The sequence below is a fragment of the Vespula vulgaris genome, chromosome 6 (genome assembly GCF_905475345.1).
Source record: "Vespula vulgaris chromosome 6, iyVesVulg1.1, whole genome shotgun sequence".
NCBI classification, from domain to species: domain Eukaryota; kingdom Metazoa; phylum Arthropoda; class Insecta; order Hymenoptera; family Vespidae; genus Vespula; species Vespula vulgaris.
Genome location: NC_066591.1, coordinates 2,172,814 through 2,196,766, shown reverse-complemented (window position 1 = coordinate 2,196,766; position 23,953 = coordinate 2,172,814). Strand labels below are relative to the sequence as shown.

Genomic DNA, 23,953 nt, shown 5'->3' with positions numbered 1-23,953 from the left:
GAGAGAGAGAGAGAGAGGAAGAGAGAGAAAGAAAAACGGTGTACATACTATCGTGCACACGGTAGAGAAGAGTTACGAGGGAATTGTCGAGGGAGAGAAAGAGAAGGTGATATAAGCACGAGAGAAAGAGGAATAGAACGAGAGAAGGAGGGGGGAGTATAGCAGCAAACAGACAAGACGCGCCTTCGCGAAGAGAGGCACGGACCAGGAGAGCTCGTACGCACGGGGCGGGCCGCTACGTTATAGCCAGTCTTACGATCATCTCAGAGTATACATTTTTTTGTCCACCGTAATCTCGCACGAACGTTGTTCGTATCATTCGAGCGTTTAGAGAGAAAAAAGAAAGAAAGAAGAAAGAAAAGAAAGAAAGAAAGAAAGAGAAATAGAGAGAGAGAGAGACAGATAGAAAAAGAAAACGAAAGAGTCGGTGAAACGAACAAGAGTCCATGCGAGGATCATCGTCATCGGAGGTTGCTACTATTTCTTCTTCTTCTCCTTCTTCTCTTTCTGTTCCTTCTTCTTCTTCTTCTTCTTCTTCCCTACCGCGTGGCTCGTGTCTCTGAAAAGGAGGAACTCGACCCTTTGACTTTACACATACATTTATTATTTCTCTCGTTCGTTTTTCTCTATACACATATTATACATACACATACACACACATAGAGCAGAACGACTCGCCTGTTATTATTCTTTCTACATACATATCCTCTTCACTTGTAAAATCTTTCTCTTTCTCTATACCTATCTCTATCTTTCTCTCTCTCTCTCTCTCTCTCTCTATCTTTCCTTTTTCTATCGGTCGTTCGAAAAAAAGGGATCGAAGAATATCTCGAACTGCGGTTTTCTCGTTCGTTCGTTATATTGTTACATTCTCGTGCTCGTCGTTGTTGTTATTGCTGTTACAACTGCTGGCTGCTGCTGTTGCTGCTTCTCTCTTGATCGATTCCCCGGCGAGAGGTTGCCGGGTGGGAAAAGTAAGCGTGCGTGCGTGCGTGCCGCGGACGACGTCTCGCGAAGAGAAACGAAGTGAGAGGAGCAGAGAAAGATAGATAGATACAGATAGATAGAAAGAGAAAGAAAGAAAGAGAAAGAAAGAAAGAGAAAGAGAGAGGTCGGAACGCGCGACCGCCTGCTGACTTTTCTTCGCGCCGTCTAGTGGTGGTAGTGGTAGTGGTAGTGTAGTGGTGGGGTAGTGTGGTAGTAGTGTGGTGGGGTGGTGGTGATAGTAACGGCAGTGATAGTAGTGGTGGCAGTGCTGCTAGTGGTGGTGGTGTGGTGGTGACTTTGGCGAAGGTGTATTGGCCGAGAGAGAGAGCCGACGACAGGACACGAGTACATACGCCGCCGACAAAAGAGGGCTGTTATGGAGCGAAGCTGTCGTCTGCTCTTCCTGTTCCCGCCGGTGCACCTGCTCACGATATTCGTCGCTTCTCTCACACTGACAGATGCTTTCTCTGTCGACAGTAAGTATATATAGATACATTCTTTTTTCTTCCTTCCTTGATACTCTGGATCGCTTAAACCTCCCCGTTCCATCGTTCGGAAAATCTCACCACCCATCTTATCTACTCGACGAACGGTGATGTCTCTTCGTATTTTCTATTTTTTTTCTCTCCTTACTTTCTTCTTTTTTTTCTTCTTTCTTTCTTGATTTTTTCTTTTTTTTTTTTACGCATGGACCAATACGTGCTCTCGAGATATATCGAATCGACCGATGTGGAGATGGATGGATGGATATTTTTTTTTTTTTTGGGAAAAGTTTGATTGAAATATCGATGTTCTTTCCTTGGAAAAAAGAAGGAAAAAGAAAGCTTTTCGCTTTTAATATATCCGAATCAATCGAAGATAAAGATAGGAAGAAAGATTGGTAAAGCAATTAGAAAAGAGAAAGAAAAAAGATGTGATGAGAGAAAGAAAGAGATAGAGAGAGAGATATGTAGCTGTTTTACCGTGCGTGTTCCTTTTTCCGTGTGCGTACACGCGCGTGCGCATTAGACGGATTAAAAGGCGATCGTCTTTAAACGTGTGCGACACGCAGTCGTCGATTTCGTGTCACATCGCCTAGTCTCTCTCTCTCTCTCTCTCTCTCTCTCTCTCTCTCTCTATGTGTATATATATATATATATATATATATATATATATATATATATATATATACATACACATACGTATATTCGTTGCGTGTACGCACATATATACGTCGTGTGTATGTATACACTTAAATACGATGTGTATGGATGTATCTATGTACGTAGTTACGAATGAGCACGGTGCTCTTCTTTGCGTAACCGCCTTGATTTTCTGCGGTACTTCTTGGCATATAGAACGCGTCAGGTGTTAAGTCGAAGGAGCAAGAATTGGCTCGATCACTCGTTCTTAGACTGATATACGTACATGTACGTATATATATATATATACATATGTAAGATACGTACGTATGTATGTATCTATGTATGAGTCAAGAAAGATAGATGTCTTGACCTTTTAGAGAAATACGAACAAAATTGTTTTTTACAACTACTTTCGATAAATACTCGAGTATTTTTTTCGAAACATAAACCGCATTTTGCGATAAATATTTATGTGCATACGTATACATTTATATATATATATACGTTCGTATATATTTGTTATTTAAAATATTGTTAATTTTCTTTCGAATGCAAATGCAGATTGTATAAGTCAGTATTCGATCAAATACTAATTAGACATTCAATTTTTTTACGCTCGTATGGATATTACGCATGAAAAAGAAATCTTTGGACTTTCTTAGCCGTTTTTTTACTTTTATTTTTTTCCTTCCTTCTTTCCTTATTTTTATGTTAGAAACGTCGTTTCAACGAAAATGATATTCTTTATTTTACTTTTTACCAAAGTTCATGGATGAATTTTGAGAAAAATATTTCGCCACTCGTAATATTGTAATTTTGTTAACGTGATATATAAATGTACAGATTAATATATATTTACATATATAATATGTAACATATACGATATAATACATAATGTATTACATACATTAATATGTGTACGTCATTCATTATATATCATTTATATTTATATATTTATAAACCAATCTCTCTGTATGATTCATTCATATTTATATTACAATAATTATTATTTTGAAATGTATACATCAATTCGTAAACAAACGTGTTTTGCGTGTCGGATTACCAACGAACTCTCGCATTATTATTTTTGTCGAATAAACAGTGCGTAATAGAATTGAATTTTCTGAGAAATAATTTGATCTATGAAAGTGTCTCCTTCTTATAGCACAAAACGTAGTAAATAAATATATACGCACATCGTACGTACGAAATACAAATATAACACACATCCTTCTTCTTACACACTCACAACCTATATATCTTACTTGAAAATTTGTCGAATTTCGAATCGACGTTCCATGAGTTCGTACAGATTTATTCCTTTCACCATTTTTTTTTTTCCAATGAATTCGTAATGATTACGTGAATAGATCGATCATTTTTGTTAGGAAGGTCATGGCGCGACAGTTGTGATGATCAAAAGAATTCTGAATTTATCAGTAAGTTCATTATATCTTTTATAACGTAATCGATAAGTCAGTCATGTTTATACAGAATTTTTAATTTTCCAACTCGTGTAAGTTCTTTCCTTTTTTATTTCTTTTTTATATCAAGTATTTTTTGTGGAATTCATGGAATCCAAGGTGCGGAAGTCCGATAAGATGAAGAACCTTACTTCGATAGTACAAACATATCGGTTTCATGATTTTTTGATCTATCGTAAACTACGATAGAAGTTTAATTGAGATATCATGATATGAGATTCGTAAAATCGAAGTGGGAAGTCTTGTAAAGTAAAGATATTATATACTTGCATTTATATACTTGCATACACACAAATACATATTGTACAGATATACATATTTTATTACTACGCTTCATTTATTCAAAATTACTAGAATAATCAAGAATACGAAACAAACGTTCCTTCATTAGTAGTTGTTCGATAAAATAATGCATATTTATTTAATGAAATATTATATATTAATCGAAAATGAATTCTTTGTAACGAAATTATTTATGCGAATATAATAATCGTACTTTGAACGTATCGTATTTCGATGATCCGAAGAACATTATAGATATATTTATTCGTTCAGGAAAATTATATACGTACATTTTTTTTTCATTTGATTATTTAATGAAATATGTCGATTGTTTATTACATAGTTCCTCTTTTAACGTCGACAATCTGAATTGAGAGAGAGAGAGAGAGAGAGAGAGAGAGAGAGAGAGAGAGAGAGAGAGAGAGAGAGAGAGAGAGAGAGAGAGAGAGAGAGAGAGAGAGAGAGAGAGAGAGAGAGAGCGAGAGAGAAAGTGACAAAAGGAGAAAAGAAGAGAAAAAAAATAAACATACAGCGTAGACATAACAAAGCTTAACGATTATTAATCGTCAAAACAAGTTAATTGATGTTTAACCTCTCTACAACCTAATGTAACTCTATGAAATTACACGTTACATGCATATATGGGGATTATGAAAATAGTCTAATAATAAGTTGTAATAATAAATCGCTAATAAGTCATCTGAGATAATAATTTTGTCTAACACGCTATTCGTAACATTTTACGTATATACATAGGTACAATTACTTATCTTTTTTTGCGTTTGTCAGTATAGAAAAATAATTTTTACATAATTCATAATCAATGTCATATATCTATACTTTTTTAAATACTTTTTATAATTTTCTCATTCTATTGCGTCTCACTTTATACTCCAAGAGTTTTGAAAATATTTTTCTTTAATTACATACTTATAGGTTATATCAGTGTAGTGTATAATTGTAGATACTAATATAAATAATTTTTACATTATATGATTTTTACGTTATGTAGAATTTTAATGTAGATAAAAAAAAAAATTCGATAGATTATATCTAGTGGATTAAAATCGACGTTATAATACTTGTTAAAAGAAAAAAGAAATATACCTATGGTCGTTTTACGTCCGATGTTGAAATTTTACGTATTGACTGAAATCCTTTCGGGAAAAGAAAAAAAAAAAAAAGAGACTTATTCGTTGACGTTGACGGATTTCAAGTTTCTTTTGGAACTCGCAGGATAATACGATTACCTGGAAATACCGAGAAATTTTCTCGGAAATAACTTCGCTACAAGAATTCGACGAATCGAAATATGTATTTCTATTAATATCTATCAATGAAAGGCAAGATTTTTTTCTTTATCCACGATGAATTATAAAATAATGTATATCGCTAAATTATTTACTAATTATCGATTCCATACAGCGAGCTAAATGTTCTTAGGTGATTTTAAAAATCAATTACATATTTCCCGAGATTTTTTAATCTTGTAGTGAAAATAATTGGCCTAAAAAATCTCGACAAAAAAAAAAAATAATTGATTTTTCGAATCATTTAAAAACTTTTAGCCGATCCCGAAATATTTTGGCCTACTTTCTCTGAATTTACATATTTACAGATAGTATCTATATTATATTTATTGATTTATTGAGATTCGATATAAAATATACGCGAAAGTATACTCTACGTTTTAATACGAAAAACTTGATTTTCTTTTAGGTACTCTTTTCTATGTTTCCTCTTTTCTGTTTGACTAGACAGCTTCGAGAAGCTTATGTATTTAATAATATATATACACATACATACACATGCGTATTATGAATATTGATAAAAAAAGAAATAAAAAAGACGAAGAAAAAAAAAGAGAAAAATACGTAATACTCTGACTATCCTGGGGCACTACATTTTTAATAGAAGACGACGTTAAAGTTATAGAGCTTCTTCGTACTGGATAATAATTTGATTAAGTTCTTGAAAGCTTCTCGAAGTTTTGGTGAATCGGGAAAGAGCAAAAAAGAGATAGATAGATAAATAGAGAGAGAGAGAGAGAGAGAGAGAGAGAGAGAGAGAGAGAGAGAGAGAGAGAGAGAGAGAGAGAGAGAGAGAGAGAGAGAGAGAGAGTCATATCATTTGAAACAGGATCATGTATCTTCGATGAAACTTCTCAACGGATATACGACATTAATCGCGTGGCTCGTTTGCCGATTCTCTTTTTCTTCAAAATACTAATGGCATCCTCACCATATTACGTGCTTTTAATATTCGAACGATAATCATCTTCTATGATTATGTTAACGTTTCTCTTTCTCTCTCTCTGTCTTTGTATCCATCTATCTCTATCTCTATTTCTCAGGAGATACATATATTAAAAACTATATTAGAAGTGGTTCGTTATACTAATCATGTATTAATTAAGTTTACTATTCGATTCATATTTCTTTTTTCCAATATCTAATTAAAATATAACATTTATTTCATTGTATGTGTGTGTGTGTATATGATATACATAATATGAAGAATATTGGATATTGAATTTTAATCAAATACAGGATGGGACGAAAGTTCCTAAATGATTTTAAAAATCAATTACGTCTTTTACGAGATTCGTTAGGCTAATTTATTCTCTTTTTTCTTTTCTTTTCTTTTTTTTTTTATCAAATTGCAGAATTACAAACCTAATTAAAGTCTGAGAAGTCTTACGAAAAGAAATATAATTAATTTTTAAAATTGTTTATTGAAATTGTTGACCGATCCTGTATACGAGCTTTTGTGTATTTTACTTTATTTTTCGATTATGCTAATATTATCGAATAAGAAGAATCGAAAGATATAAGAGGGAATTCGAAAGAAGAAAAGGTTGTTGTTATCTATCGTTTTGAAAAATCTATTTTCGATGTTTTGAAACATCGCGTTGTTATTCGTAGTGACATATCATCGACGTATATAGACGATCGAGAGAACGTGTGTACAACTATCTATGTATATCTATATATATATATATATTATATATTATATATATTCTATATTATAGATGTATATATGTTGTATACTATATATATTATATATATTTTATATATATGTACATATTATATCGATCATACACTAAGTAAATAAATGTCGTCCATCAGAGGTAGGAATCTCTACCAACGTAGATATTAGATATTACCACGAGAGAGAAAGAGAGAGAGAGAGAGAGAGAGAGAGAGAGACTGGTTCTGATATTTTTGTAATTTTCTTGCCAACAGGTAAACCGGCTTGTCCATTAAGACAATTTCGCTGTACGAACGGCAGATGTATACCTATGACTTGGGTATGCGACAAAACGGACGACTGTACGGATAATTCCGATGAGATTCCTGTGTTATGCAAAGGTAAGAATAAACAAAAAGATAATACAATAAAAAAGAATAAAGAGACCAATTGTTGAGAACATTGTTCGTAGGAACTAAATGATCAAAAGTATTTCCTAGGTAATTCTAAAAATCAATTACTCTTTCTTGGATTTTTTCTCAGGTCATAAAAAAATGCTTAAGCTTGTAGTTTTACAGTCTGAAAAAAAAAGAAAAAAGAGCGTAAAAAAGAACGAACAAAATAATTAATTTATAAAACAACGTAGGAACTTTTGGCTAGCTCATGTATTATTTTCTTTTTTGTGTAATCGATATATATTCGTATATAAATATATATATATATTTTTATATATTTGAACTCATTTGTATTCATTCTATCATACAAAAATTCATTGAAAAACAATGTTCAAGTATCATTTGTAGCAATTGTTTCTGGGAACGATAACGTGACGCATATTTGAAATACATATGAAATATATAGAAAATGTTTTGAAAAGATTGGGACGATCTCTTTCTATACGACTAACGGCATAGAATATTCAATGTATTATTTATCTTTAATTTTCTACTTGCGGATATTTGAATTTGACTTGGCCAACATTGGCACTGTAGCCAATGGCGTTGCTCCCATTACGTTACCTTTCGCCGTGTTTAAAGGGTCACCGAACATTTCTTCTTCTTTGTAGTACATTTATACACATTTAGAATGAAAATATACGTACATGCGCGGGCGTAGGTGTGTATATGTGTGTGTGCTTCTATCAAAAATCACTAGGTACGTAGCCAAGAGTATCGATGCCAACGAACGAAGAAATAAGTTTCCTTCTTATCAAACGATTTATGATCGTTTATGTCAAATATATTCGTCATTATTAAAGTTAATACATAGTCTTCGAGAAAGATAGAAAGAGAGAGAAAGAGAAAGAGTGAGAGTGAGAGAGTTAACATAACAAATAGGATTACTGTTGAAGACAAACGATAAAGCAAGTGAATTTCAGCGTTGATCAGTGATTAGTTGACATAGTCGATCGAGTCTAATCAGAGCTGATTAGCTTTGGCTTATTGCAGAGTTGTATTAAGTATACACATACGTGTGTATATATGTATGTATGTATATATGCATGTATACATGTACATATATATGTATTTGTTTGAGAATCATCCACGATCGATATTCCATTTAATCGTTATAATTGTGTAGAATATAAGTATTTTTCTTCATTATGAATAGATCATTTTTATACGAATTTTGAAATATATCGTTTCTACGGGGAATGAATTCAATGATAGAAATTCCGTTTCTCTTTTTATTTTTATTTTTCTTTCTTTCTTTTCTTTTTTTTCCTTTCGTTTACAGAATTAGAAACCAGACTGTTCACATTATTTAAAAAATCATGAAGGTTCTAATCTCGATAAATATAGGATTGTATACCTTTATGCAAGAACCAGTTGTCCTTGCTGGTATAATTTTCTTCGGCGTTACAACAAAATGTTGCACCTTCCGTCTCGGATTGGTTCATTCAACGAGCTTTTTACACGATTAAATGGAATATATTCTAGAACGATAGTACTTATATACCTACTGTATATTTGGTATTCCCCCTGTTTAATCGCGTGTACGCGATTGCAAAATATTTATAATTATAATTTTTCGAATGACCTCGATCCAGGATATCCTGCGAGATTATTAATGTAAGAAGAATCATGGCGACTAGGAAGAGAATCAATCATAGGAGGAAGAAAAAGAAATGATAAATCCGGATCGATCGATCGATCTATCGATCGATCAACAAATCGTCGTAATCTTGACAATTATCTTTCAATATATCGTATTATCAGGATCGTCTAATTAAATATCGAGGACCACCTGGGGAAAGCCGATGTATGTGATAATTATAACCACGTTCCATTTCTATCTTTTTCCCCACAATATTATTCCCTGTACTATCTAGTTACTTTTATTTATCGAACTATCAGAGAACCGGAAAACTGTACTTTAAATGCAAAAATTCGTTGCGTAGTAATCGTCGGGGAAAGCGAAACTCGGCGTTTTTTTCTTTCTTTTCTTCTTTTTTTTTTTTATTCTTTATCCGCGCTCGATAGAAAAAAGAAAAAAGAAATAGAACATTTCTAGGGTAATATTATCTAAAGCGCGAGAGCATTTACATTACCGTTAATATTCTTTTATACTATGAATAAATAAAGCATATCAGGAGAGAAGGCCATCGAGAACGATCATTTTGAGATTACACAAGTTTGTTATCCTTGCATTTTCGTTGTTATAAAAATGACGACCGATTAGAATCTTTATCACGAGTTCAAACGTCAAATCTAGAACGATTTTCACGCGAAAAATGTGACGATGCTGATATGGACAGAGAGAAAAAAAATAATATTGCACGTTAGTGCATGAGTGTATCAAAAAGGTATCTATATACAATAAAGATATCTATATACAATATAATACGTCACGTTATCTCGCTGGAACGTGCACAGTGCACACTTATGTACATACGTATGTATACGTAAAAATCTAAAGCGGGCATCAGTGTATCGCGTTATTGCCAACGATTCACTCACTGTCTCTCTTTCTCTCTCTCTCTCTCTCTCTCTATCTATCTATCTATCCATCTCTCTATCTCTCTATCTATCTATCTCTCTATCTCTCTATATTTTCCAATATTTCAACAAACAATTTTATTTTATTATTTGGAAAAGCTCGAAGTTAAACATCGTTAAAAATCTTAACGATAATTGACGAGACAGTTTGATTGAAAATGTCCGTAAAAAGAAAAAAAAAAAACAAAAAGAAAATTAAAAATTAAAAAAGAAAGATACAGAAAAATCCGGACAACATATCATACGAGTAACGAATATAATTCTATTCCAAACAATACAATATAAATATATATATATATATATATATATAATACTAAAATAGACTTTATATATATGTATATGTGTGTATATTTTTTTTATCCAAATCAATAAATAACAAATATGACATTATATTCAATAAAGGATAACAGAAAGAGATTTATTGAAATAATAAAATGAATGGAAATTTAATCGAACGTACAATCGACGTATTGTAAGGGAAGAAACTCTTGTGGAGATCTTTCTTTTTTTTTTCCCTTTTTCTTAAGACCATTGTCGTCGCGCCGAAAAAAAAAAAAAACAAGAAAAGGAAAGGAAAAGATGGAAGGAAAAAAAAAGAGAAAAATCGTTAAAAAAAAAAAAAGACAAAAAGAAAATATCAAAGTCCAGGATCGTTGTAGTGTTTTGTCTTTCGTAATATTTTTATCGGGACCCATCATCGTCTCGCAAGTTCAGAATGTAGTGCAAGGCCACGAATTCCACAAGCCATCAGTCTCGCGATTCGCAAGCAGAGACGAGCAGTTTGGAGTGTTCTCTCTCTCTCTCTCTCTCTCTCTCTCTCTCTTTCTCTCTCTGTCTGTCTGTCTTTCTCACTCGGATCTTCTTCCTTTTCTTCAGCTCGTCTTGGTTGTGTGAGAGAATCTCGTTGAACGTAACCAACAGCACACTAAAGAAAATACCATCATCGTCAAGCTCTTCGTCTTCATCTTCTTCTTCTTCTTCTTCTTCTTCTTCATCCTCGTCATCTTCCTCATCTTCCTTTTTTTCTTTTTCTTTTTTTTCTTGGCCGTCCTCTTCGTCGTTTCTTCCTCCCCTAAGGCTATTGTAATTTATAGCGCAAGGCCTGCACCGATTGCATCAGTCGATGCAGACAGAGTAGCGAACGATGCCGAAGAGACGGGGAACAACCAATTCGGCGCTCTCTTCTTACACACACATACACAATACCTATACATACATGTACGCATGTATACACACACGTAGAACACTAGTCGGCGGGTGAGATACACAAGCATGTAATTATGGTGAAAGCCAGCCAGTGCTCGTTCTCCGATCATGGATGCCTCTCCTCCTCCTCTATGGTACCCCTCGCGATCCCTAACATCAAAGATTTTGCTTCGACTTCGAGTCCCGTGTTTATATTTCTCGATAACCCGAACAAGAAAATTCTCTTCTTTTCTCTTCTTCTTTTTCTTCTTCTTCTTCTTCTTTTTCATTTTGTTTTCTTTCTCTTAGGTCGTATATCAATGTTCGAAATTTAATGATCCTGTTCTATTCGCACTTTTCTTTTTTCTTTTTTTCGGCTATTGTTTAGAATTTTAATCGTTCCGATGAACGTTGTCATCAATCTGTTCCATCAAATACTCGAGAACGATGATTATTAGATAAAAAAGGATGAGTACAATAAAAGAAAGAAAAAAAAGCAGGAGTCTTGTTTGGAATGATTTTGTCCTGAGACCAAGAGGTCAATCTCATCGAAAAAGAAGTGTCGTCGTTCTTCGAACTCGGCTGCGATAATTCGGAACGATAAAATCTGATATATTCTTCGTTTTTTTTTTTTGTTATTTTTTTCTTTTTCTTTTTGGATCGTATTCTCAATATTTCGAATATAACGAACCTGTTCTAGTCGCCCATTCGTTTCAATTTTAATCTCTCCGCTCATCTCAACTACTCGACAATGTTGTCGACTAGCTCGACAACGACGATAGCAAGAACGAGTAAAATAAAAGAAGAGAAACAAGAGAATAAAAGAAAAGAAAATAAGAAGAGACCCATTCGAAATGATTTCGTCCTGAGACCAGGAGGTCAACCTCATCGAAAAAGAAGGAGTATCGCGTTCCTCGAACTCGTCACAATAATTCGAACAGCTGCACTCGTACAGAGCACAGCTGTCGCTTCTTCCTATGAGTTCTGATAAGAGAAAACGTAGGAAAGTTCTAACGTTTATAGAGGTCATATTACAAAATGGAATCAAGAATGTCGCACCGATTGTCCTTCCGTCCTCCTTCCGACATCTATAAAGGTTTCCGATTCGCCAAATAGACGCCTACGATACGTTTAATACGATGCTCCTCACGTAGGCGCAAAGACTTAAATAAAAGAAGAGTTATGCCTCGTCAGCATGTTACTGCGAGTCACGATTCAACCAACCACCGCCTACCATCTTTAATATATTCGTTGCAAGTACATATATATATATATATATATAGTCTAACGTATGTATATATGTAATATGTATGTATGTATATATGTAAAAGTATTATCGGATTCTACTACTTTCAAATAATTTCAAGATAGAAAGAACGTAGTAAAATTTTGATACGTTAATCTACCTCATACATGCGAGATATTTCTATGTAAAACATTTTTCTTGATATTAATTTTTTATTTATTTATTTTATATATATATATATTTAATTTTTATATTGGAAAAAACAGAGGATTTCCCAGCGAAATTTTTTAAGATGGAGTCAGTGATAGATATACGAGATGGTGATTATAAAAGTGGTCTAAGTAATTTGAGATATTAAAAGACATATTTTGTTTCATACGCTAGTTTCAAAAAGTTTTAAATTACCTAAAAGGATTATTTTTCAAGAATAAATATATGCTTCCATTTTTTGTTTGCCAAGGGAGAAAAATAATTTTTTAAATAATTCTAATCGAAATATCAAAATATCTCTAAAAGGAAAATATCTGTAGCGGATTAAGATTATTTTTATTTTTGATTTCAAATATATCAACGAAAGAAATTGGGTTTGATATTAAAAATTATTTCGAGGACAAAAGATGAGTAACATAATTATAAACAAAAAAAATCACAAATAAAAATTACATTAAAATTCTGTTGAAATTAATGTAAATGAAAATCGATAGAATAATTATAACAAAAAATAAATATACATATATATATAAATATATATTACAAAAAGAAATATGAAACATGGCAATAATATTTCCAGCTATCGCTTATATCCATAATACAGTTTATTTGTGTAAAAAAAATTATATAAAATAGAAAAGAAAAATAATTTGATATTCAGCTCTCTTAGTCCTTAAGATGTATGCGCGTGAACGTGAAGATGCGTTTTCTCAAAGAGACATTGGAAAAACGTAAAAATAATAAAAAAATTTATATATGTAATAGTATAATATTATACTAACTATTATCTAACAAAATTTTTAATCTTTTTTGACTTTCATGAATTCCACCAGATTTTTCTCATAAATCTATGAAACAATATATTTAATGGAATCCTTCAAATTTTATAAAAATCAAAAGATCTCATATAATTGTTATGAAAAAAATTTCAGCAAGATTCCTTTTCTCTTCCATAAATTCTATCTATTCCAACTATCAAAGATCCAAACATAAATGACATCGTTTCGAGAACAATAAAAATCAAATATACACATACACACACATATATACACGTACAATATTGCATGGAATTATTAAAAGGAAAAAAAAGGAGAACGTGCATGCAGCAGTGAAATTTTATATTCGAAACGTAACAATGTAACAGTAAATTTATCCCTGTGCGAGAATAAGCTTCTTTTTTTATCACGTTTGTTCTTTTGTAACAAGAATCGTCGACGTGTGTATTCTAGTTAAAAATAACGAAAAAAAGAAAAAAAAAACAAAAGCAAGAGAGTAAATATAAAAAAAAATTCAATTAAATGAAAACGTAATGCACAATACTTCACGCGATTTCGAGATGAATGCAAGAACATTTGTGAATTATAATTCACGCATACGTACGAGCAATGCCCTAAAGTTTATGGTTTCATGCTCCAACATGCTTTATACGAATCTTTTACGCTTTTGTTGATAGATCTTTTTCTCTTTCTACCTTTCTTTCTCTCTCTTTACGCTTTTATTAGTTTTACTATCATTATCTTCAACTATTATGTACTGCAATCATTATTTTTATTACATTTTTACTTACTTTTATCTTTTTATATATACAATATATTTTTTCTATACATAAAAAATTTGTTTCCCTTTATCTCTCTCTTTTTGTTTCTATCGATGATTTAAAAAGCTTAAATAAATTAAATAAGTTTATCACAATTGTTGTTATTATTATTATTATTATTATTATTATTATTATTATTATTATTATTATTAATATAATGTAAAATACGTTTCTTTATTTACATTCTCTTTCTATATTAATAAAAAAATATACGTTCTTTCTTTTCTGTCGATGATTCGGAAAGCTTAGAGGATATAATAAGATCGTCACCAAGCGTTTAAAGAATGCAAAGTCGTGAGAAAAGGAGAGAATATAAATAGCTGCTAATATATAGCGTAAGCATTAGTTTAAATAAAATTTACATTCCGACGGCATTTACTCGCTTAAAATTCATAATACTAATGGAGCTCGCGATTTACAAAATCGCTTTGTGACATAGTAGAATACGGAAGGTGTTTAGGGACGCCATAAATTCAGGCTAATTCGTGACATTACGACTGTTAAGAGTAGGAAAATTTGTTATACACACACACAGAGAGAGAGAGAGAGAAAGAGAGAGAAAGAGAGAGAGAGAGAGAGAGAAACATTGTATTCGACTAAGTACATTTATTAATCGAATTTTGTTACTTAATTAACGAATGATGTTCAGCATATGTAACGAGATGAGAAATTAACATCGTTTCGAATAATTTATAGCGATTTATATAGATAATAGATATCTACATCTATAAATTTTGTAAAATAATATACACATGTTTTTACTTTTCTATCTTCTTTGAAGTAGAAAATAATAATAAAAAAAAAAAAGAAAATAACGAAAAAGAAAAGACAAAAGAAATAATAAAGATTGAAACAAAAAAGAAATTTGCGAAGCAAATACTCGGAATATACGAAACAATGCATTTGGAGTTCTACGAAAAAGTAAGTAAAGTAAATGACTTATGCTGTCGTGCAATCACGGAAGGCAGTACATATGTATCTTCAAGTGAGTTAGTTTTGAGAAAAACGCCTTCAAAGTTTACAATTGTTAAAAGTATTCTCTTTCTCTCTTTCTAACACACACACACAGAGAGTATGACAACAATAAGTTTTTCACAGTAACGTACATATGGAAGAAACAGTGACGTTCAAAACGCTACCTTTTATTCCTTTTATTGATACAAATCGTTTTTTTTCATGGTAGACTACTCTACCTAAAGTAAAGTAAATTTAATTTTTCCGAATAATATTTTATAAGATCTTTTCTTTTCCTACTAGTTTACTTCGTAACATGTGATAAAGTTTTTCAATACGAGTTCGACGGTATGAATAAATCCAAACGACAAAAAATCCTAAAGATAAAAGCATTTTTTAATTGCACGACAATATAAACAGTAATATATTATGTACGATGACGCTGCAGAGTTTATTTCTTAAGTACTATTTTAATACACTTTTATTTATTTGATAAATATTTTTGTATTGATTATTTATTAAATTTAATTAATGATAAGTATTTTGTAAAGTAAACAATCAGTATAAATGAATATTCCGATCATAAATAATTAAGGATCGGTATTACATCTGGATTATGTAATTTGTATTACGTACTATTATTTTATTTAAAATATTTACCATTTATTTAAGATGCTGATCAAATTTTTTTTTAAATAATGACTTCAAAATAAATAATAGCCAATTTAATAAATAAGAAAGTCAGTCAAATCGATAATAATAAAGCGACGTAGTCCCTTTAAAAGTACCGTTGCCTTGTGCGTTACAATAATTATATATATACGGAGCGACGAATAATCCCTTTAATATACGTAGTGACATCGCGTCGTTGAACACTAAAACGATTAAAATATCTTTCATGAATGAAACGTATTCTCGTATTCGTTCGATTCATCGATGCAATCCTATTTTACTATGAACGAAACGAAAGACCATTGAAGGTAAAGCGATTGAATGATCAATTCTCCTCTCTTGTAATATAGGCAATAAATAGAAATCAATTATTCATTTTTTCAGACTTTTTCGTAGCAAATGTTTTTTTCTCTTTTTCTTTTTCTTTTCCTTTTCAATTTGTAAAACTACCAACACTCTTTTAGAAACTTTTGATGTTACCTAAAAACTTTTGGCCTACCCTATGTACCATTCGAGTATACTTTAAAACCATTTCGAACTTAATTATTCGAATTCCTTAACTAATTGTTCAAATTCTCAAACCTTAATAGTACACCGTGCTTTCACGGATGTTACGATGAGTTTCGTGCGTGTGTTTTATGTAAATTATGAAAATAAAGAATTTTCGTAATACCAGTTTTATGCACTAGAAATGCACGAATATTTCTATCTGTAGGTATCTGTTAAAGATGCATTCGACACGTATATGCATACATACATATTCATATGTAAATCGGATTTGTTCATGTATGTATTATACACGTATGTAAGCACACGCACACGTACACTCACATGTGTACACGTTGTACACGCAAGGTTCGAGGTTCGTTAATGGAGGCACGCTTGGAAAGAACATGCTGGGTTTCTGGCCTCCTAAAGAATCTTGTCCCGTATTACGCCTTTGATTAAAACTGATGGACTGTTGCCGAACGAACGAACGAACGGTCGTCTCGTTCGTTCCCTTTTCTTCTGTACTGTCGACAACTTTCCAAGTTCATCTTTCTCTTCTGAATCTTCGCTAATATATATATATATAATTTCCTTTATTTTAATTTACACACATATATATTTATATGTATATGTATAGCATAGACCAAAAGATGATTCGAAATTTTTTATGTGATTTTAGAGATCAAAAAATAAAGATCTATTACTCTTTTTTAGACTAATTTGTTTTCCAGATTATAAAATTACTGTAACTTATAATTAAAATACAATAATGTAATGGGAAATTGATTACTATCTATTTGCGTCCGGCTGGAAATAATTCCTATTTAAAAAGAAATTATTTATAAATAAGTTAGTAAGTGTAGAGTTCTCTCAATCTGTTTCTTTCATCGGAAATCGATTAACGAAAGAATAAAAAAAAAAAGAAAATGACGGAATACAATGAAAGACTGTGTGTCTGTGTATGTGTATATATGTATGTACATATGTAAGCAAGTACGTATGTACATCCGGGAAAACTATCGCCGTTAGCAGAATTATAAATTACATTGAACGTTTTACGCTTAATGCCCCAGAAAATTTAACAAAAGGTATAATCAAGTAAATGAGAGTAGCGTTTAATCATGTGGCAAATAAATGTAATTCGATTTGAAGAATTGGCAGAAGAAAATCTTAGGAATTATTTACCGAACGATAGAGATCGAAATTGAATGCTAACCGATAAGTGGGAAAGAAAATTTTTTTAAATAAGAAAAACGAGTCATTTGCATTTTTCTATTGTCTTGAACTCAATGTTCAATATTATTATCGTTTCTCCGCAGTTTAAGAATTTTTTGGCCGACTTATAAATAGGGGTCATCCTTATCGCCCGACACCAATGTTTATCGTCATGTAATTTTTATTCCATACATTTCTTATCGACAATTGAATAAATCATCATTGATGATCCATCCGATCGACTTTTGACAAACGACATTCTTTCAAATCGTATTATTTACGATGGAATTTAAAGGTATTACCTGATAGCATTGAAATTTACGAAACGAAATTATAATGAAAATGTAAAGAAAAAAAAAAAAAACAAATTATATAATTATAAAAATTTTTTATTTCATTGCCGTTTATCAGACTTTAAGCATTTTAATTTTGACGAAAGAGAGAGAGAGAGAGAAAAAATAACACGAATCTTGAATATTTTCTACGCGAAATAGAGTGTTTATAATTATTTTACAATGTAAAAGGTGTGGAATGAAAAAAAATGTGATTCACATAAGAAATGTATTACGATTAACTCGTGTGGAATAACGCGTATTTGGTACTACATACGTGAACGTATATATCCGGGCTCTCATCCTAAATAGGTAATTCAACCTCAATATCCACAGAAAGGAATCGCGCCGCGATGCACCAGAAAACTAGAATATATACTTGTAAACTTCGTGCTTTTTATCTATTCACGATTAAAACCTCGTGCAACTCGATTTATTATCGATTCGCCTAATACCGATTGACGTATTTCATTTTTCTCATTCTTTCTTCTGCTCTTTTTTTCATACTTTGAATATCATAAACATAAAAAAAGACAAATAGAGCGCTTAACTCTCGTTTTATATGCAATTTTTTTTTTTTAACTTGCATCGTATTTTATATACAAAATCCATATATATTATATAGGTATAGGTATGAACGAATAATCGATAGTTTTATTCCATAGCTTCGAGATATCCTATGTCTTTCTAATGCTGATGTAATCTCACGTTGATTTTCACATTCTCCTTCTTTCGAAAGTCCGCAAAATCATTAAGACAGATTTAAGACGAGATTCCGATCTTTCATTGCGTAAAATAAAATGTCTATCTAATAATTACAATTATTTATCCCGATTACAATTATTCACCAAATCAAGAACAATATTATTATGGTAAATCTTCATTAATATGGCTGCCAACTTTATATCGACAGTAATAATCCTGCCAATAGTACCGATCTTATGAAAAAAGTGATTAAAGAAAACGTGATTATTTTTGGTCTTTTTTTTTTGTTTTTATTATTATTTTTTTTTTTCGAAAAACGCAGAATACGCTTAACATACCTTATTTCTTCGTCGACAGAGAACACGCACGCACACATTTATTCGCAGACATGTATAGAACGGCCAACCCCCTCCAATACACCTATCGATGTGTTTGTATCGAGGCCCATATATAGGGCCTCTTTCCTCGGGCGCGAGCTTACAGCATCCGCGACTTCTACCGCGAGTGAATCAAATCGTATTGTCTGCTCCAACCACGAATTTGCCTTTCGGAAAGGATTATCTTATTTCTTAGTGCTTTTATCGTGTTTTTTCATCCATCGAGTATATATTCACAACATTGCGTATAAACAGATATATATATATATATATACATATACATGCATATACATATTATGATGTTTTTTTTAAAAGTAAAATAATCAGGCGAGGTGAAATAGACATTTATATTTTTCATTCGCTAAAATCGATTTATGGAATACAAAAGAACTTGTTGAAGAAAACTTTTCAATGATCTTTCTAATTCCTATTGATTTTCGTAAATACGAAATAATATAATTATTAAAATTTAACGTATATAAATTTCTTCGTGATTAAATTAGTTTAATAAAAACGAGAGACGTGAAAGGAAAAACACGAGTTGGCCTGGTAGTTCTCTTTTGGTTGGTGTACACGAAAGTAAAGGGGTCTCCCAGGAGTGGTCCGTTCGTCGAAGAACAGTGCATCATCGTCTTCTTGAAGGGATACCGTTCGATCAAGAAAGATCGACGAGCTTGTAAAAAAACAGTCAGTCGATTATCGTCTAGAGAACGCCCGGTTTACTGTGTATGCTGGCTCACATTCAACGTGTGTGCGCTCGAGGAACTCGGGTCGTGTAAAAAACTTGACTCAGTCGGCGAACGATGATTAGTATGAACGAAACGAGAATGGTAACTCGGAAGAGCTTTAGTCGATAGAAATAATAATATTGTGATGCCGTTTCATCGAGAAACAACGAAGTGGGATTGGAAATTGTGTTATTAAAAATTTGAAGAGTTTATCGAAAAAGGAAAAAGATAACAATAACAACAACAAAAAATTGGTGTAGCAATTATTCGTTCATTAGCCTTATCACGATCTATTTATTATTAAAAAAAAAAAAAAAAAAAAAAAAGTTACTGCATCATTTCGCGTAGAAGCGAGTGTAAACGGGTTAAAATACGCGAACGTATTAAACGAACGCATAAATACATCCGCACAGAGTGCGTAATATACACACAAGTGCGTAAAGAAAAAACGTCTGCCAATAATGCAGCCCTTCAGGAACTCGTGCTTCTTCTTCCACCATTCGACTGGTTTCACGTGCGCAAGGCTACTGTGGCTGCTATCGTTCATTGCGATCTTCGTTCCTGCTATCCAACAAGATCATCGTAACAGCCACCAATTTTCAGGTACTCAACAATGCGGGGAAAACGACTTCAAGTGTGTCAGCGGCAGGTGCATACCTGGGATATGGCATTGCGATGGGGAAAAGGATTGTGACGACGACTCTGATGAAGATCCGAATATTTGCAGTAAGTTTTTCTTTGATTTCTTTCGTATCATACTCATCATACATCGTTCTTTCTATTTTTCAAATCGATTACGTTAAAATCGTAAATTTCTTTTCTTCGCGAAAAATTTCCTTCTTCCTGTTATTTCTTTCCATTTATTTTCTTTTTCTCTCTTTTCTCTCTCTCTTCATCGCTCTTTTTGTCTTCTTTATATTTAAGAAATAAGATATACGGCGTATGCATAATGAACGGTACAAAATACAAAAAATTATATATACTTGCGTACTTGATCTCTCGTTTGAGATTGATTCGTAGCTTTCAAAATCGTGTAGCACCGATGATAAGTGTTCCTATTGCGAAATTTCACGTGTTCCGATGGTCATTCTCAAAATTTGCAAATAGCTATCTAAAATCGAAAAATTTACGATGTACTTTGGTTTTTTGTCGATTTTTTTCTTCTTTCTCCTTTTTTTTTTGTTTCTTTTTGGTCGCTTTATCAAAATTTACAATATTCACGTAAATCGATTAAAATTGGACAACTTGTGGAAATAACCTGCTTATCCGTAGAGAGAGAGAAAAAGAGGAAGAGAGAGAGAGAGAGAAAATGTCGAAATTTGAAAAGGATGTTGTTTTATTGGGATCGCATTACATTCGGCTTAAACGGGACACGAAAATCCTCTCGTATTTTATGGTAATTGTATCGGTTATTCTATCGGGAGCACCGTCGATTCGAATTTGATCGTTTCCCTTCTCTGTATTCTCGCGAATAAAATTCGTTTTCTCTCTCTCGTTTTTTCCCTTTCTCGCTTTTTCTCTTTCTTTCTTTTTCCTCGTTACTTCCATACATTTACTTTTGATAAAAACAAAAGGAAAGAAAGGAAAAAAAGAAACTCGATCAAGAAATTTGAAAACGTCGTTCGGAGTAGTACACGTTTCACGAATTTCTTGCTACGGAGACTGCGGTATGTGAAAGTGCAACTTTAACGACCGGTTTTACGCAGGTGAAGCAGCATACATACGTACGCACTTACGTACGTACACTGTCGTTGAAAAGTTTTTAGAAATAACACGAAAAATATTTTTAAATATATTTAGTTCAAAACAATAATTCGTCACTATATCTCGATACTCTATCATATTCTATACATATATATGATAATCTCGGAAAGTCAAACTTTGCTTTATTTTACATAAATCAAATGCAAAAATGTAAATATTTGATTATAATTAAATGCATCATATTCAAAATCTTTTTGAGTCAAGTATTTTGTTTTTCGCGAGTAATTGAGAACCACTGCGATTTTGATAAAAACTTGTTTACTGCATATAATTATAGTAAAATCGAATGTCGATAATACTTTGAGAATTTGGTTACAAATAGATAGTAATTTTGTACGGTAAAATTGTACTGCATATCTATAATCCATATTTTTAGATATATATATATATATATATATATATATATATATATATATATATACGTACGTACGTACATACGTATGTATGTATATAATAATACCGTGATCGTTTTTAATAGAACGAATATACAACGATCGATTTTTCGACTTATTCAATGAACCTTCTATAAAACTATATATACTATCGTATCTATTCTACATATGTATATCGAATACGATCGCACATGGGCAACTTAAAAATGTTCGTATAATTTTATAAAAGAATATAAAACAAAAATATCTTTAAAATATTGCGATAAGAGAAAAAGAAAAAATAGAAAAATTGAAGTAGATATTAAAAAGTCTTCATTAGAATTTTTTAATTTTTTCAACGTGAATTACAATTAAAATCAAATTCAAGCAATCTCGAGGACTGATATTATTGGCTCATTAATATAATATAACAAAGAGATCCTGTTTATCTCAGCGATTAATTTAATATGTCATCAGCATAGTTAAACAACCGTCAGGCCATGTAATATGATCCGAGTATCCAATCGTTTTTAATAACTTTCGTTTGTGCTTATCCATGTGAAATCTAAAACAATGGAAATATATACTATGCTAATATGGACTATCAAAGGTTAATGCGTATTTCAATGCACGTAAGTATATAGAAGCAGAAGAGTAAAGGAGGGCAAGACGGAAGGAGGAAGTTTGTTAACTCGGTTAGCAGAGTTTTACAAAATTCTTGGCAAAAGTTATATCTTTTAATATCATCAAAGATGATAATCTTTGTACTATAATAATAATAATTCACGAATCAAATACGATTAAAATCTCTTGAAAACACTGTCACGAGGATGATCTCTCTCTCTCTCTCTCTCTCTCTCTCTCTTTACACACATATGTTCATTTGCTTCATTTCATATCGATATTATATCGTAATTGACTTTCGAAGAAAGTCGCTGTATTTGCGTGTGTCTGATGAAGACGCTCATAAATTAACCTAATATAAAATTGAATGTGACGCACGAAAAGAGCCACGAACATGCAACAACGAGGAATTTCAATGCAGTTCAGGGGAATGCATACCAAATAACTGGGTATGCGATCATCAAAACGATTGTCAGGACAGCTTGGATGAGAAACATTGTAACAGTAAGTTTTAAGTGTTGAAATATTTTATCGTAGGAAGCACGGACGAAGGAACATGGAGGAGGAGGAGGAGGAGGAGGAGGAAAGAAATCAATACGAAAATCAAAGCGAACGTGACGAACATAATTCTTTATGTGTAGCGTAAAATAAAAAAGAAAAGTAATATTTTTCTATATTTTATCGTCTATTCTATAATCTATATGCTTCGTATTAAAAGAAAACGTGTTGTATAAAAAAAAAAAAAAGAAAAAAAAAATGTAAATTCATCGTGAAAATTAGAGAAAAAAAAAGAAATAATAAAACACAATGAAATAATAATTGAACACGACGATTCATTTGGATTTTTTCTACGAATAGAAAGAACGAATTCTTTTTTGTCAAAAAGAAAAAAAAAATAAAGGCGAGAAAATAACCTACTAACGACTAACAAAGTTTGTTAGTCGCATGTAGCGCGCGCGTAATTCAAATCACGGTTAACCATGTATAGCGTGAATTTATTGTCAACTTTTAGGAACGAAGAATTGCACCGCAGAACAATTTACTTGTCGTTCGGGAAATGGCGAATGCGTTGCATTAACATGGATGTGCGACGACAATCCAGACTGTTCGGATGGCTCGGACGAAGCTGAATGCAGTAAGCTTTCGCACGTGGGCCATGCTTTCTGTATTTGTGTTGTTGTTTCTTTCTCGTTTTGCTCAGCTTACTCCCCTTGGCACCTCTCTCTTTCTCTCTCTCTCTCTCTCTCTCTCTCTCTCTCTCTCTCTCTCTCTCTCTCTCTCTCTCTCTCTTTGTTTTATATAGTCGTACGTTGGCAGCTTTGTAACCATTGCATGTTGCACGTTGCACGATAATTAACGTTTGTTGCAGATATCTCGACTGAACTTTTTTGAACTTTCTTTTTAGTACCATGGATGCGTTTCAACAGGTCCCTTTAGCGCAATTTACATGCAAACAAGATCGTGCGCTGTTTTATGCTTTCGAGTTTCATAAAGACGTTTTTTCTCTCTTTCTCTCTTTTTCTGTCGCGTAACAAGCATGTATGTATCAAGAGGTTTTAAGTACTTTCTTTCTTCTCTTTTATACTCTAGAGACTCTCGTTTCTCTTTCGATTTTACCGCTCATAATTCTTTCGAATA

At 32.2% G+C, this 23,953-nt stretch overlaps 1 protein-coding gene across 6 annotated transcripts in view; it reads left to right on the top strand.

The window, feature by feature from the left end:
* Positions 1 to 18: 18 nt before the first annotated feature.
* The window catches only part of LOC127064500 (very low-density lipoprotein receptor-like), a 30,664-nt gene continuing 6,729 nt past the window's right edge, over positions 19 to 23,953 (top strand). For 2 of the 6 annotated variants that reach the window (XR_007781732.1, XM_050995655.1), the window contains exons 1-5: positions 1,210 to 1,463; positions 7,123 to 7,248; positions 20,160 to 20,282; positions 22,700 to 22,819; positions 23,328 to 23,450. Coding sequence is in view for 5 of the 6 variants with exons in the window: in XM_050995655.1 (XP_050851612.1) it covers positions 1,364 to 1,463; positions 7,123 to 7,248; positions 20,160 to 20,282; positions 22,700 to 22,819; positions 23,328 to 23,450 (592 nt within the window). In the remaining variant the exon portion in view is untranslated. Of the gene's footprint in view, positions 471 to 814; positions 1,464 to 7,122; positions 7,249 to 20,159; positions 20,283 to 22,699; positions 22,820 to 23,327; positions 23,451 to 23,953 lie in introns of those variants that run through there. The other 4 variants (XM_050995658.1, XM_050995656.1, XM_050995654.1 and 1 more) reach the window with 3 other exon arrangements.